Raw genomic sequence first — 17389 nt, forward strand, 5'->3', positions numbered from 1 at the left:
AAAGGCTAAAAGAATGGCCAGACAAAGACAGATCATCAGTTTGCCTTTAGTTTGAAACTCCTGCAAAGCTGTTAGTTGAAAATACCTGCATCAAATACAGGAACATGGAGATTGCCATCTTACACGTATATTTAGTCTTTGGTTATATTATTTCAAATATTATGTAGCTATAATAGCATGAAATAGAAACCCCTACCTGATACAGAGAGAGATATTACATCATTGCTGTTACAATGCTCTGCTGCAAAAGGACTTTTAAAGGATTTCTAATGATAATGAAAATATTCTGATACAGCATTAAGGATTTCACTACTGAAATGTGTTTAATGTAAATATGCTGTCAGATACTCTTCAAGTAATTGACAAGAGCAGATGATTAGCAGTGTTCTCAATAGTGTTTTTGCATAATCTTACATTTTGACAGAACTCTTCAGCTGCTTTTTATTGTCAGTGCTCTGCAATCAGTAATACTTTTTCCTTGACATTTACTTTGTCATTATAAATCTTGTAAGTGGTCATTTAACTTGTTCAGTATGCATGTAAGAATATCATTACTAACACGTTTGAAAAACGTCTTCCTGTTGAGGAACTATTGTGAAAGTAAACTTAAAAAACCCTAAATGAAGTAGGTTGATGAGTGAAATAAATACCTGTCTGTGAGCATTTTCATGCACATTTCAAGGATGATTTAAAAATATCTCTCTTACTGAGCACTCACTCCTAAGTCATCAAATTCAACATGCTTGTTGGATTTTTTTAATGTTACTTTTTAATTTTAATACTATTGTTCAGTTATGATCATTTACATCTGAGTGACCAAAATTAAACTCTTATGATCCATAAGCATTCATAATTACATACTGCATGTAACATTAATAGTCAATATAATAAACCTTCATCTTTATTGAAGCATCTCTTGTTTCTACAGCAGTTCTTTAATCTATCTCAATAGATTTCTAGTGTACAGCTCATATAGATTTGGTCAGTGACAAGGGTTAGAGTAGTCTTGTAGAACATTTACTTGTAGCTGTGAAAAGCCCACATTCATCAGAGGATTAGGTCGATCAGATTGTACCAGGATCAATGGAAGGACTGTGTGATCCCTCTTAGGCTGTAATGTGTTCACCTTCTTTGGAGAGAATTCACATACACACACATTTCTCTGTCTTAAAGCCATTTATCTCAGAATGTCAAATTGCAATAATTAACCATTATTGATCTTAAATTCAATTAACTTCATTAACACAGGTCATGATGAGGGTGCTGGTAAGGGAAAGGCTCTTGACAAGTGTCTTTTCTTATATGACATTGAATGTTCACAATCATGGCTATAAACTATTCATACTGTGCCACAGGAACATCTTTTAAAAAATGACAGGAGTTTGGTTGGTGGCTCTGAAGCAACATTTTTATCCCCTCCCCCTCGTCTCCTAGTTCTCAGGGTTTTCCAGCAAATTTTCTATTCAGGAATCAGTGAACCATTTGTTTCTAACACATTATCTTAGTGTGGCATTATAGCAAACCCCACCTATTCAAATACCCTTCTGTTCAATAGGTACTGGTAGATAGAGACTCATTTACAGCAGTGTACATTAGTATAGTTAGCAAATGAGTGAAATGAATATTCAGTGCTTCTCTTTGCTGCACATACAAAAAAAAAAAAAGCTGGGGCCATCTTGTAGAGGTAATCCTGAGAATCTCTGCTTGTTTCAAGTCCTAAGATTCATATTGCAGTCAATAGTTGTTTTTCTTAAATGAGGGCTGAATAGCAACTGTGAAAGGACACAAAGCTTTGTTGGCCCACACTGAGCTCCTTTCTTAATAGAGGAACTTCATTATAAGCACAAGTTCACAATAGCTGAAATTGTGATTGAAATCATTTGGATTTCTACTATACCATTCATACAGATGTATAGAGTTTATTGTAAGGAGGCACTGCAGCCAAAATAGCTATTGAAACTACCGTAGAAAGGGCTTCAATGGGAGATGCAAGTTTGCAACAAAATGAAGGATCAGACTGAAGGTCTTTTGGTACATTTTGAATGTCTTAAGTAGGCATGATTATTTACAAATAAACCACCAAGTAGAATGACTCTCTGTAATGTACTGCAGTGTTTTAGGTGGAAACTTGATTTTTAAAAATTTCACAGCAAAGGTGGCAGCTCCAGAGATGTGTGTGTATGATTAGTACAGCTAAACACAAATACAGCACCAAATTCTAGTTACTGTAAAATTTGTAAGATGTGGACAAATTAGAAGCAACCAAATATGTGGGATGAATACAGAAAGTAAGGTGCAAGATTTTTTCTTGGTGTAAAAAAAAGGCTAAACCATATCAGAAGACTGAGAAATGTGCATAAAGAGAAATGACAACATCAGTTTTGCTCAGAAACAGATTTCTGTGACAATTAAATGGTCATTTTGTCACTACATTTGCTATTTCCACTCCACTATACAAAGCATTTATTGAGAAGAGGCAGGGCAGAAGCAGAATGGTTTGATTACTGCATTTGAAGAAACTGAAGTTCCCTTACAACATCTGTTTGCTCAGTGAAGGATTATAATAATTACGAGCTATTAGAGCCATATTGAGAACTTCTATGCTCGTGGCTGCTTATCCCAGAGTTGGCTGTGAATCTTGTATTAGTTTGTGGAATGCCCTGTGTGCTTTTCAGTGATTAAAAGATGCCACCCAAATGTCTGGTATCAAGCAGAGATTTTGTCACTCTGTATTTTGGTACCAATTCATACAGAGAATTTGGCTTCATCTTGCCAGGATGTTGACAGAGACTTTTAACTAAAAGAGAAAACAACCCCCAAAACAAACATTTTTTTTTTTCTTTGTATGTTCTGGTAAATATTTTTTGTCCATTTGAGGAAATAGTAATTCTGTGCTTAGAAAAATTCTACAGAGTCCAAAGAACAATTAGGGTCAAGTGTAAGATGAAGCTTTTTTCTCTGCTCCTGGACTCCTATTTCACTGGCTCCCACTGTCATGTATGCTTGCATGGAGTAGGTCTCTAGCAAGTCTGTAGTACTGCACACCAAGCAACTGCCTTGGAAACCAAGGAAAAGCCACTTTTGTCTAACTTAAGAGTGGATCACATTTATTCATGTTGAATAATTTATACAGCAAATATAGGTGGGGGTTTTTCCTGTTAGTATTGTGCTTGGTCATTGAATTTGTGATGTTTATGTGAAATCTTTGAAACTCTGGGGCTGCTTGTGAGGTGATACTTCACCAGTCTGTGCCTGGTTCCCTGATCCCTGGTGGCATTTCCCCTTTGTGGCTGGGTAGCTGACCCTTAACTGCCCCATAGACAGTGAGGAACTTCATGCTCCTTGGAATGGTGTTCATTTGTAACTTCGGTGCAGTTGGAGCCTTTCCCAGGGAAGGTGGAGGAGTGGGGAGAGGAAGAAGAGGAGGGTACTACAGGGATGTTGATAAAATGGGATCACAAGACCCTGGAGTGAATCAAACAGAGGGGCATTCTCACTGGGTGCTCCCAGTCTCTGTTGCTCATTTGCCTACTTGTTCTGGTTCTAGTGGTGCTTGTGAAAGGCTGGTTTTATGGTGGCATGGAGGCCAAGAAAGTTTTTTCCTCCTTTTTCAGCAGGATCAGCCAGAAATTCCAGGCACATGACCATAGGAGCTGTTCAAATCTCTACTCCCCCAGAGTGCAAAGGGGAAAGAGATGGATCCCACAAAATACCATAGCGAGGAAGGTCCCTCTGTCATTGTGACAGTCCATAACCTTTCTCAGCCTTTCCACTGGATTACTGTCAACCCTGCCTTGCTTCTGGTAACCAGCTATGGGCACACACAGTGGAAAATCAACAGTTCCCCAGCTGTGTTGCTTTAGGCAGCCAGTTGTATTGTGTGTGTGTGTGTGTGTGTGTGTGTGTGTGTGTGTGACTGCCAATTTAGGTCAAACCCCTTAAAAGTCTGTTCTTCCTGGACAGAAAGGCTCTGAACTCTTGTTCTTGCAAAGTTTCTCGTAAGCTTGTCATTCACTCCTGACTGTACAAGAATGATGCCTGAACAAAGTCTCTAGAAATCGATACAATTTTGTTCATTAAGAGTAACTTGGACCTTGGTTCTCAACAAAGGCTTTTTAATGTTTGGATCCCTTTTTGTCAAAAAGCCCTTGTAGAAGGTGAACTCTTCAAGCAAGACAGATTTCAGACTAATCCTTGTGCAACCCTACCCATAGAAGAGCACACTGCAGTGTGTTAGGATCAGGTGCTCCTCTCCACATCAGAAAACAGTGGTTCTGTGTTTCAAGTGGTTCTGTGTTTTTTTCTAAAACCTGTTCAAATGTTTTAGAAAAACCCTGCTGAGCACATTGAATTCAGGGAGTTTAGGCCCCAGGGAGAAATCAAAGCAGGGTGCAGTTTTAGAGGAGGGAGGCATGATCCATCATGTTCCATCTCCAGCACAGGTCTGGCAGAGTGGGTGTCACAGTGTACCCCAGTCCTGCTGTGTGCTGGGAGCACAGAGCTCTTCAGAGGACAGTTGTGACAATACTTCAGAAACCTTCCCTATTTTCCCCACTGTGAAAAGAAGTTTGCTGGCAGCCTGCAGGTTCAGCATTCACTGGATCCCAGCAGCTTGGCTTGGAGGAGATCTGTAACCACAGGCTCTGGGTTGTGCTGAGTACATGCACCTGTGGGTATTTCACTGGGTGAAATAATCGTTCCAGCTGAAAACTGGCAATTATTTTCAATTATACACATATATTGTATTCACATAAACACACTGTGAGGAAACATAGGAACAGAACAAACTTAAGTCATCTTCCCATGTTTTGTGTAAATAGCGGAATTATATATATTAACCTACAGGAGTAACAGGATCCTTCACTTGTCTTCCAGACAATTAATTTTTAACTTCTTTCCAGCTTTTCAGCTGTAAACTGTGGATAAGAAAATGTCTTCCACAGGGCTGATGTGAAAAATAAAGCACTCATTGAAGCTCTTGAACGCTTCAGTTAAATGATGCTGTCCAATAGTTCCAAGTTGCTTCTAAGCTGTCATTTTATAGTAGGGTATGCTGTTTTTTCAGATCTATATTTAGTGAAGGAGATAATACATAGATGTGAGGCTTTCACTTGGTCATTTAAGAAACATCTAAATAGTGTTTGCTTTCTGAAAAAAGAATGCCTCCCTTATCAGAATTTGTATCAATTTTTGAATGTCTTCTCTCTTCATTTATGAGTGCCTGTATAACACATTTTTTGTGGCACTGTAAAGTCTAAAGTGAAGGGGAGACCTGAGTCCTGTACCTTTCTTTGAACTACACAGAACCCAGGGGAGTTTGGAATACAGTGACATGAGGAAAAGGTGCCTGATGTAAAATTGCTTTGTTCTGTGCTTAGGTGGCCCACACTGTAATGACATATAAACTAATTCCTTGTTATCATCTCTTCACTGTGTGTCCTTGTCCATGTAATTATCATCTCTTAGCACTTACAGTTGATTTGGCCTCTCTGAAGTCTCTCCAAATGTAATACCAGTCCAGGATGCTGAATCAGAGCAGCTGGCTAGCTTCCTCTGGCCTATTTCTGAGCTCTCTGTGGCAGACAGCTGCAGTATTTTCATGAAGGAACAAACAAAGTACACGTCAAAGTTTTTAGTGCCTAATGATAGCCACCCATTTGATTGGCATCCTATGTCACATCCATCCACACCACTTCCCGGTGGCTTAATCCTGCACTCTCAATGGCATGAAAAGGCTGCAGATTTATCAACATACAAAACAATCCAGCTAAACAAGCATTAATCATGCACATCACATCAAATTAACACGTTCAAAATTAATATTCTTGACCTTGCCAGTGGGCAGAATAATCCGTCTTGCGGTAGGCTCACGCTCCGGTGCGAGGTACCGGGGACTTGAGCCGACGTGAGAGAGAAGTGCTGACCTCTTCACTTGGAAATAACATTTCTCTCCCATAATAGACAGTCTTGCCTCTATGAAACAGAACCTTTGACCTTTCTAACAGGAATAATGTCCCTGTCAAGGTGCTGGGTAATCAGTATTGCCATGCCCGTTTAGAGACTGTTGTCATTTGCCACTCTTGTAAACAGGGCAGTCACTCCTGCCTCCCATCCTGACTGCCTAATGAGGAACATGCCAGCATCTCTGCCAAGGAGTGAAGTCTCAAATACAATTTCAGTTACATGGGAATTATCAGTTAGTCTCAGTATAGAAATAGCTCATGTTGTGGGTGAAATGTTTGCCTTTCTTGCTGTGAGTGGAAGGCCTGTGGAGTGGGAGTTTTCTAACAGACTAATGTAATTCTTTTATATGCCTGCATTTGCATAAGGTCTTTGATTGACTCCATCCACCAGGCTGGTTTTCTCTTGCTTCTGCTCATTAATTTTGTGAATAAGGTTCATTGGCACAGTCAGGTCATCTCCATGCTGCTGTTCCTCTGTTGGCTTTCTCTGCACTGGTGTTGAGACTGAGCTGCCTCTTAACTCCAAATGGTCCCACCAAAACTGGGGAATCTGAGGTTTTTTCAAAGATTACTTAAATATTTTAAAAATATTCTGTTAATTTCTCAGGTGGCTGGTGTCTGATTTAAAACAGAATAGGACAATTATTCAGGAAAAGGCTGTGCACTGCCGCAGCAGGGGCAGCGACAGGAGCCACCTCTTGTGCAGTGCCATGGAATGGGGAGTGAGGGTCAGGGTGTAGAGGGACTTTCTCTGGCAGAATCCTACTCACTGCTCCCCTTTACAACCTAATATGATTCTTTTCCCTTGTTTCTTTTTTACTGGGAATATAATATTGATCCTGTAAGCATTAGGAGCATTTCTGCTCCTGATCCCATTCTGCTGTTATTTTTTTTTTCAGCTGTGAAATGTAGATGGGCTCAGTCTTTAAGAAGTTTCTTTTCACAATGAACTCAAAATGAAATGGTTTGGAAGATGACCCTTAGTATTACTTGATGATTTTGAATGATGCATAACAAAGATGATATATTTGTTTTTATATAGAAAGCCATTTGGTTAAAGCAAAAATACTTCCAAGAAACTGAGTGGTTTTGATAAACTTTTGTAGCTGAGCATTTTTCATGTGAGAAGAATATTGGAATGTTTTGTTCCTTTTCAAGCAAACACCATCTATTCTAGTTTACATATACCCCCAGTGAGCTCATTAAAACAAAAGAAAAAATTTTGGCAAGAAAAAATATAATTAAACCAAGAAATTTCAAAAGTATTGAAGTTAAATATTTGGATACATCCAAGCCAAAATATATGGTTTCAGCTGTATTTTTCAGGAAATGAGGGGGGGAAATTGTGCATATAATTGGGTTTTGGAGAACAGTAAAATCCACCTTTAGTATTGTGATCTTGCATGTCCAAACAACCTCAAGGAGATGTGTGGCCAGCCATTCACTGTGGGGGTGTTGCCATGGAGGGGATGACAAGCCTGGAGAAAAGGAGACTCAGAGGTGACCTTATCACTCCCTACAGCTCCCTGAAAGGTGGTTGCAGTCAGGTGGGGCTGGTCTCTTTCTCCAGGCAGCACTGACAGAAGCAGAGGACACAGCCTTAAGCTGCACCAAGGGAAATACAGGTCGGATATTAGGAAAAGGTTTTTCACAGAGTGATAAAGTTCTGGAATGGCCTGCCCAAGGAAGTGGTGGAGTCCCCATCCCTGGATGTGTTTAACAAAGCCTGGATGTGGCACTGGGTGCCAGGGTTCAGTTGAGCTGTTGGGGCTGGGTTGCACTCTTAAGGTCTCTTCTAACCCAGTGATTGTGTGAATTCTGTGACAAGCATGCAGTGTTTTTGCTGGTTCTGCTGAAGAGGAGCTCTGGCAGTCGGGGTGGAGGTGGCAGCTGTGGTGCCTGTGAGCCCAGGACATCAGCAGGCACAGCTGCTCTGGCTCCTCGGGGGCTCCCTGAGCCTCTGGAGACACTGGGGGCTGCTGGTGCTTCTCTGCTGTCGTGCAGCAGATCCCTGGTGTCTGTGCAGAGCCAGGTATATGAGTTTATTACTGTCTATGCAATATGTAGATCATTTTGGACAGTGATGGATCACAATTTATTTCCACTGGCAAAGAAATGATCCATAGCTCAGTTATGAAGGTAATTCCCTCTTGTGTGGAAAGGAATTGCATTATACCACAGCTTACTGTTATATATTGATATCAAACGTGTTAATTTCATTGCTACCTAGCACTTTAGTTAATAATTACAACAAATATTAATGAGGGAACTGTCTCTTCTCAACCTCTCTATGGTTGTACCTGCAAGATGTTTCTGAACCCCTTTGACATCCTCTTCTCTAGAAACTTGAGTGCCATGCCAGGCAACAGCTTTCCACTTTTTGTCAAATACTGTGTCACAGTGACACCACTGCTCAATTTGCAGGCAATTTTCTGTGGGTTATGGTGCCCTGTGAGATGAAAACTAAACACTTTTTTGAGAACTGTGATTTTTTTTGGTCCTTTTTCTCTGGAAAAACAAAACCCAGAACTGCCTAATTTCTTTCATTTCCACTCTTATTAACTTCTGCCACTAGAATTGCCTTTAAAGTTGTTTCTTTTCCCCTCAGACTTTGCTGTTGAGGCATTGAAGAACAGTTTTATAGATGCCCTGCTGTTCAAACATTTATTCTACACTTGAAAAATATTGAACTACGAGTCTTTTTTGTCTTTTTTTTTTTTTTTTTTTTACGTAATAGGGTAATGGCTAAGTAAGGATGAGCTGGTGACAGTGCTTCTTATAAACAGTCTGTCCTCCAGGCAGTGAATCACAGTGGAAAACCCTTTTACCATCTCCTTCTGGTTTTATTCGATCCTTTCACAGTCTCTTTGCTTTTCCTGTAGATACTTCACCAAATAAGAAATTTCTTTGCCGTGGGCCTCCTTGTCCTTATTTCTGGTGCAGTGAGGTTGTTACCTTCATCTGTGCTCATACTGACCATTTCTTGCCCCTGAGCAAGGTGTGGTGAGGCAGGGACCCTTCCACTAGACCAGGTTTCATCCCTTCTCTCCTCTGTGCAGGGGAAGGAGCAGAAGGAGCCCTTGGAACTGTCATTTTTTCGAAGTTGCAGATTGCTGGGTTAAATTCCACACTGTCGTTTGTGCCTCATTTCCTGCATTTCTGGATCAAAGACTGATGTCACAAGTTGGCTTCACAACTTGAGCTTAGGAAGGGGAACAGCTATAGAGGAGGCAGCTCCTGGTTAACACGCAAATATGCTTGATAGTTGGTGAAAAGGGCAAAGAAAGCATGAAAGGTAAATAGATTTACATTTAAATGAGCTGCATGCTGGAGGTTTTCCCTAATGTAAAAGTCACTCTCTAAAAAAGCTGTGAATGTGACAAGTCGTTCAGTTCAAACAAAATTCATAAGACTTCAGCAGTAAGAGAAATAAAAATGTAAAGAATAACACACTAATTAGGGAGTTGGTTCTGGTTGTGTTGGTGAGCAGTGGGTCCAAGGAGGGCTTTCCATGGTGTGCAGGGATGGAGGTCTTGGATTTGGAATGTGATGTGGTGGGAATGGGTGGCACACACGCAGACAGGTGCTCAGCAGGCAGAGAAAACTGTAGACAGGTACACTCAGAGAGCCTTGGTGTGGCACCCCAGCCTGCAGGTGTCAATGAGATCTCTTTAAGGCAGGTAGTGTGGTGGTAACCTTGGGTGTTCTTTACTTTGTGAAAAGGAAATTATTATGCAGTTTCAAAATAGAGGCAAAGAAACAGGAGTTGTAAAAGAAAATCTGTTTCCACAAGGGTGGACTAGGAAAAGGGTATATTTGCTTCCAAATCAGAGGTTTCATGTTATGATTCCTTCCTTCCATCCTTCCTTATTCAGTAGGATTTGGTGTGGTTGAGAGAGAGGCAGTTGTCTGCAAATTATCAGTAGTTATCCAAAATTTTCCAGCTTCAGAGAGTAATTTGAACTGCTTTGGTCTCCTGTGCTAAAGTTCTGAAAATCCATCTTTTTTGATTCTGTGTATTGGTTTTGTTACAAATATTTGCAGGACAGAGCTGAACCTTATTTCAAGTTGCTGCTGAGTCTTTGATGTATATAAAATAATATTTTTTTTTTCAAAATATTTTGAAAAAGCATAAAACAGAGCAAACCAGCACAGCTCTATTTCATTGTTTCCAAAGTCTCATCTTTGTACCAGTACTTTTGAAACATCTTATGACAAAATTTTTTAGCTTAATTCATTCAAACTCTGTGCTCCCAAATTTTAAAAACAGAACCCTTGCTGCTTGAATTTTCTGCATTGAAATTATCTGAACTGAAATAATCGATAATTATTATGTGTTTCTCTTATGTGATATGTTTGTGCTTTCAAAGGTTTAACTTGTGTTCTGAGGATCACATTATAACTTTACATGCTTGGAGGAAGATTTGCTACCATTCATCCATGTGAAAGAACAGTAGTGAAGATTTTGTATTACCTAACTGAACGAAGAAATACTCCATGTGAAACTAAAAGCCTGATTTCATTGTCACTTTAACAGTTGTTTTGTCTCTTGTGGTTTTCTGATAACATTTAAACATATTTTCCCTGAAAGAAGTTTGCAAGGTTTAATACTGTGTGTGTGATACCTACTTTAGTGTTCTACATTTTTCAGTCTGTTGGTTAAAGAAGGGCTTTTTGGGGTGTAAACTGCTATCTTCTCTGCACTGTTGCCTGAAGAAACAAGCTATGGGTTGTTCAAGATACAAATACCCTACATTTTCCAGATGTGTTGCAGAGAAGGTCGAATGTCAGGTGCCTTTAACCACAGAGTGTACTGAAAATGTGACTTTTTTCAGTTTATAATTATCTTTGTGAGAGATTTTAAATTCCACTGAAGAGTCATATTCTATTTTTGCTTTCCTGCAAATTAATGCATTATATAGAAATAGATAATTTTGATTAGTTAATGATTCCTTTTTTTAAAATTTCCATAATTTTCTTGCATAAAGGAAAAACTTAGGTAGACTTAGTATATGTAAAACAGAAGCACAGAAGCACTATGGGGAAAAAAATGTTTACTGTCAGTTGCCAACTGTCCTGTTCAAGAGGAGTATCTTAGATTTACATCACCAGTTGCATTACTTGAGGGGAAAAAAGACAGGATCCCTGTTGGGTGTCCGTGTAGCTTATGCTGAGTAAATATTGACAAAGTAGTCTAAAGAGCAAACACTTTGACATTTGTAAGGTCCACTGGAAGGTCTTGTATATATTTATACAGCAAGAATGAGTGCAGCATACCAATTTCATTGAACTAGCTCCTGACATAATTCTGCATGGGCTTTCTTGTTGAGGAAGTTGTGTTTAAGTGGGAGTGGGACACTTGTTACACCCATGAAGAACATCCTCAAATTGCTTTGAATGAGTTGTTCCCAGAGGTTACATCACTTGCATTTAACTTGCATCTCTTCTAAAATGTGACATGACTAATAATGATAACTTTGGAAAATCTGATTTTTAAAATTTATTTTAACTGGCAATTTTTTTACTTTGTAGAAATTCTTGATGTTTGTTGTGCTCTATATTTATTAAAGATTGAGTCTCAAAACTGTAATGAGCAAAAAATGCTTGCTTAATTTAAATTGTGAATCTGTCTGTTAAGAAATGCATTAGGGGTAGGAGAAGCATAAGACATATTAATTGACAGACAGGAACTGCTGTCTCTGAGGTTGATACAAGTAATTTATTACTTTAGAAATGAATGCCACCTCCAGAATGTGCTTCATTAATTTCAAATTTAGTTTTAATTTCAAGCTGTTGCCCCTTGAGAAGAATAAGGTGGCAAATTATGTTTGAAGAGCAGATTTTTTTTCTTGCTCTGAAGAAACACTAAATTTTAACTGTTTAATTTTACAAATAAGTACACTTCTTTGGCTAAAGCAAAAGTATGATGAGCAGAAACTAACTTGTATTTTCTTCTCTTCATAATAGCCTATGTTTCAGACGAACTAAAAGCAGCAGCGCTGGTGGAAGAAGATGTGGAACCTGATGAAAATGCAGTTGATGGGGAGCCTTCAGCAAAATATGCATGTCCAGAAAAAGACTTCAGTAAGAACTGCCAAAGCTACCAAAACTCTCCAGCAGCTGAGTTCTCTAGCCATGAAATGGACAGTGAGTCCCACATCAGTGAGACAAGTGACCGCATGGCAGACTTTGAGAGCAGCTCCATTAAAAATGAGGAAGAGAGCAAGGAGGTTTCCATACCACTGGAAGACTCTACGGTGTCTGATAGTTTAGAACAAATGAAGGCCGTGTATAATAACTTCCTCTCCAATTCCTACTGGTCCAATCTCAATTTGAACCTTCACCAGCCAATTTCAGAAAAAAACAACGGTAGCAGCAGCAGTAGCAGCAGCAGCAGCAGCAGTTGTGGAAGTGGCAGCTTTGACTGGCACCAGACTGCGATGGCCAAAACACTGCAGCAAGTTTCTCAGAGCAGAATTCTGCCAGAACCGAGCCTTTTTAGCACAGTCCAGCTGTACAGACAGAGCAGTAAGCTCTATGGCTCTATATTCACTGGAGCCAGTAAATTCCGCTGTAAGGACTGCAGTGCTGCCTACGATACTTTAGTAGAATTAACAGTGCACATGAATGAAACAGGACATTATCGAGATGACAACCACGAAACAGATAACAATAACCCCAAAAGATGGTCCAAACCTCGCAAACGTTCTTTGCTTGAAATGGAAGGAAAAGAAGATGCCCAGAAAGTGCTAAAGTGTATGTACTGTGGTCATTCATTTGAATCTCTTCAGGATTTGAGTGTTCATATGATCAAAACAAAACACTACCAAAAAGTGCCTCTGAAGGAACCTGTTACACCTGTAGCAGCAAAAATTATCCCAGCTACTAGAAAGAAAGCATCACTGGAGCTTGAACTTCCAAGTTCTCCAGACTCCACAGCTGGGACACCAAAAGCCACTATCTCAGATAGTAACGATGCACTTCAAAAGAATTCCAATCCCTACATTACGCCAAATAACCGCTACGGTCACCAGAACGGTGCCAGCTATGCCTGGCACTTTGAGGCAAGGAAATCTCAAATTCTGAAGTGCATGGAGTGTGGAAGTTCACACGACACCCTGCAGGAGCTCACGGCTCACATGATGGTGACGGGACATTTTATTAAAGTCACTAACTCTGCCATGAAAAAAGGGAAACCAATTATAGAAGCCCCAGCCACACCGACAATAACGTCCTTAGTAGATGAGAAGGTCCAGTCTGTGCCACTAGCTGCCACCACCTTTACATCTCCTTCCAACACACCTTCTAGTGTTTCCCCTAAATTAAATGTTGAGATTAAAAAAGAAGTAGATAAGGAAAGAGTCATTGCTGATGACAAAATGAAAGACAAAGAGAAGTCAAGTGAAGATGAGGAGAAGTATGATATCTCCTCAAAATACCATTACTTGACTGAAAATGACCTAGAAGAGAGCCCTAAGGGGGGATTAGATATATTGAAGTCTTTAGAAAACACGGTTACATCAGCTATAAACAAAGCCCAGAATGGCACACCGAGCTGGGGTGGCTACCCCAGCATTCATGCTGCCTACCAGCTGCCTAATATGATGAAGCTGTCGTTGGGCTCATCTGGGAAGAGTACACCCTTAAAACCTATGTTTGGAAACAATGAACTAGTGTCACCAACTAAAAACCAGCCCTTAGTGTCTCCACCCAGCAGTCAGACCTCACCTGTGCCAAAAACAAACTTTCATGCCATGGAAGAATTGGTAAAGAAGGTCACTGAGAAGGTGGCTAAAGTGGAGGAGAAGATGAAAGAGCCCGAAGGAAAGCTCTCTCCACTGAAGCGTGCGACGCCTTCGCCGTGCAGCAGTGAAATCAGTGAACCCCTTAAGATGGAGCCCCCCAATGATGGTTGCTTTAAAAGCCAGCAGAACAGCCCAGTTCCTCAGAGAGATGGTTGCAAAGATAGCCCAACTGCAGAACCTGTGGAAAATGGGAAAGAGCCTGTGAAATCCATTGTAGGCTCTTTAAGTAGCAGCACAGCCATCATCACTGACCACCCTCCTGAACAGCCATTTGTAAATCCATTAAGTGCACTGCAGTCTGTCATGAACATTCACCTTGGCAAGGCAGCAAAGCCATCTTTGCCTGCTCTGGATCCAATGAGCATGCTTTTTAAAATGAGCAACAGTTTGGCAGAAAAGGCTGCAGTGGCCACCCCACCTCTACAGTCCAAAAAATCAGACCACTTAGACCGTTATTTTTATCATGTCAACAATGACCAACCCATAGATTTGACGAAAGGCAAGAGTGACAAAAGCTGCTCTTTGGGTTCAGCGCTTTTGTCATCCACATCGACATCTTCTGCATCTTCTTCATCTACAGTGACAACAGCAAAGACATCTGCAGTCGTGTCATTCATGTCAAACTCGCCGCTACGCGAGAATGCCTTGTCAGATATATCTGATATGCTGAAGAACCTGACAGAAAGTCACACATCAAAATCTTCCACACCTTCCAGCATATCTGAGAAATCTGACATTGACGGTACCACAATAGAGGAACCAGAAGAGAGTACACCAGCTCAGAAAAGGAAGGGACGTCAGTCTAACTGGAACCCTCAGCACTTGCTCATATTGCAGGCCCAGTTTGCAGCCAGCTTACGGCAGACTTCAGAGGGGAAATACATCATGTCAGACTTGAGCCCTCAAGAAAGAATGCACATTTCCAGGTTTACGGGACTCTCAATGACCACAATTAGCCACTGGCTGGCCAATGTGAAATACCAGCTCCGAAGGACGGGGGGAACTAAGTTCCTTAAAAATTTGGACACTGGACACCCAGTGTTCTTTTGTAATGACTGTGCTTCACAGATCAGAACTCCTTCAACTTATATCAGTCATCTTGAATCGCATCTGGGTTTCAGGTTAAGAGACTTGTCCAAACTGTCCAGTGAACAGATTAACAATCAGATAGCACAAGCAAAGTCACCGTCTGAAAAACTGGTGACGTCCTCTCCAGAGGAAGATATCGGAACTTCTTATCAGTGCAAACTTTGTAACAGGACTTTTGCAAGCAAGCATGCTGTTAAACTTCATCTTAGTAAAACACATGGGAAGTCACCAGAGGATCATCTTCTGTATGTTTCAGAGTTAGAGAAGCAGTAGCATTTGCTTTTGATTAAAATAACTGTAATTTGCTTTGAGGAAAACTGTCAAAGACGCCTTAAAGCTACTGTTTAGTTCTTGGCACATGTTCTTATTTTAACTCCAGAGTCGCTCTGGGCTGAACTGTTTTGTATAACTGTACAGTGTTTAAATAGAGGTGCATAATCAGCTGTTGTTACTGGTAAAATATGAAGGTTAAAATGCAGTGGTAAGTGTTTGGAACTTTGTGTAAATTGGATTTAGTTGCTGTGCATCCCTCTGATGCATCAAGCTGCATGCATTAACAGACAGTTTAATTAAGCATTTATAACTAATTCTGGTGCACTTTTTCATGTGACCTAAGTGTGCTGGTATTTCTCACCCTATAATCTTTAGCCCTCTGAGTACTTTGAAGCACTTTTGCATTAATTTGGTAAAAAATGTAAGGATATGATTTTTTTTTAGACCCTTACTAGCTTAGTTCTGATTACTAATATGAACCTCCATTTATGCAGAGGTGTCTCACACCTTGAAATTTAAAATTATAATTTTCACATTGAAACATAGATGTATATATTGTATAGATTTCAAAATCTCTTATGGAAAATGTGATTGTGGTTAATGCCATTTTCTTTTTTTTCAGCATTTTTAGCAGCAGCGGGGTTTGTACCTGATAAGCCCCAGGTATAAACTGTACCTATATATAGTGTATATTTCATTTTTTTTTAGATCTAATGGTATTTCCTTTAACAATCAAACATTGTAAATTATGTGATAAAAGATACCACAGATAACATTTATAAAGTATTCAGAAACATTATTCTTAAAGCAAAGTATGTTTTGCTTTGTTTTGCTATACAGTACATCTATATTAAGAGAGGTTCATGTTTAAATTATACATATTTATTAGTGTTGCAATCATTTGTTTGGTTTTTTTGCTTTTGTTTTTGTTTTTTTCTTTTTATTGTCTGAAGAAACAGAAGCCACGGACTGCATTCCTGGCATACATTCTAACTGTTTTGCACAACATGACTTTTAAAGGTATTTATTAGTAAAAAAAATAAAAATAAAATAAAAAGAGAAAATTCAAAATAAACTCAGTGCTCAAAGGGTTAAATCTATTTGAAAAACTTGTACTGTATTTCCTAAACATTGATAAAGCCTTTAAAATGTTTGTACTGTAATACTTTGCTTAAAAAGTTATGAGGCATTCTGTGATATAACCTCTTTTACTTATTTATAAGCGCTCTTGGTTATTATTTCCTATTGTAGAATGCCTTTTTATTTCAATTGGTAACTTTCTGTTTTGTTCTGCCTAATTATTCTCCCAAGATTCCATACTGCAGCTTTATCTTTAGGCATATGAAAGGTAACCCGTGGTTACCAGCACACTAAGTGATTCTGTTCGTCTCCATTTTTGGCAGTTAATTTGCAGAAGTAACTGACAGCTGACACCATATGAGAATCTATGTATAAAATATTGGCATGTAAACAGCACAGACACTGTAATGCACTCTGTGCCCTGTTTTGTTGTTGACAATGAAGCACCATTATATGACTCTTCATATAACCTTTTTTTCTACAGCAGCATTAAAATTGTCTTTTTGCTATAATTTTGTGTTGCGTTCACAATTATGTCTGAAATGTGCTACGACTAACGAGCACATTAAAATTAAATTGTATGCTATCTGTTTATGACTGAAGCTTGAGTAGGTTTCTTCATCTGCCAGGTGCTGGCAGTCAAAAGCTGCACATAAATCACTGGAGTTTTAGTGAACTTTAGCATTTAAAGAGCAGGGTAGCACTTATTCAAAGGCTGCATTAACAGAGTTTTTTTTCCCCAGAAGAGATAAATGAGCGTTATAACTCCCTTTTAAGCATCAGGTAAGGCTGGCTGTGGAGAGGGGGGTTAGCAGCAGTGCATGGCAAAGCAAATAGGTGTTTTGCTGTGAGTTCAGACCCAGGCAGGCACCGCTGCTCACCCGCCTTCCTCCTGAATGCATTGAGCAGAGTCTGCACCAAGGGTGTTCCACAGCTCAGAGGATCCCTTTCCACCTACCCAGCATTTCCAAACGACAGGAGAAGGAACCTGAGACCAGTGACTCCAACTTTGTTGTTTTGAAGTGATTCCTCTTCTGGCCCTCCCTGCTGCCGGACAGCATTCCCTATTCCCGGCAGGTAGAGAGGGGAGAGGAGGTGAATAAACACAGGCCAAAGAAAAGGAAACAATCTGGAGTATTTATAGGATAATGACAGACTTCTGCTGGTGTTGACATCATC

General features: G+C 39.8%; 1 protein-coding gene across 5 annotated transcripts in view; it reads left to right on the plus strand.

Annotated features, from left to right (window-relative positions):
- Nucleotides 1-16722, plus strand: part of TSHZ3 (teashirt zinc finger homeobox 3) — a 65211-nt gene extending 48489 nt beyond the window's left edge. For all 5 annotated transcript variants that reach the window (XM_068202555.1, XM_068202556.1, XM_068202554.1 and 2 more), the window contains one exon: nucleotides 11931-16722. In XM_068202555.1, coding sequence (XP_068058656.1) covers nucleotides 11931-15130 — 3200 coding nt within the window. In that variant the 3' untranslated portion in view covers nucleotides 15131-16722. The remainder of the gene's footprint in view (nucleotides 1-11930) is intronic.
- The last annotated feature ends 667 nt before the right edge of the window (nucleotides 16723-17389 follow it).

This window comes from Anomalospiza imberbis, chromosome 12 (assembly GCF_031753505.1).
Source record: "Anomalospiza imberbis isolate Cuckoo-Finch-1a 21T00152 chromosome 12, ASM3175350v1, whole genome shotgun sequence".
Taxonomy (NCBI): Eukaryota; Metazoa; Chordata; class Aves; order Passeriformes; family Viduidae; genus Anomalospiza; species Anomalospiza imberbis.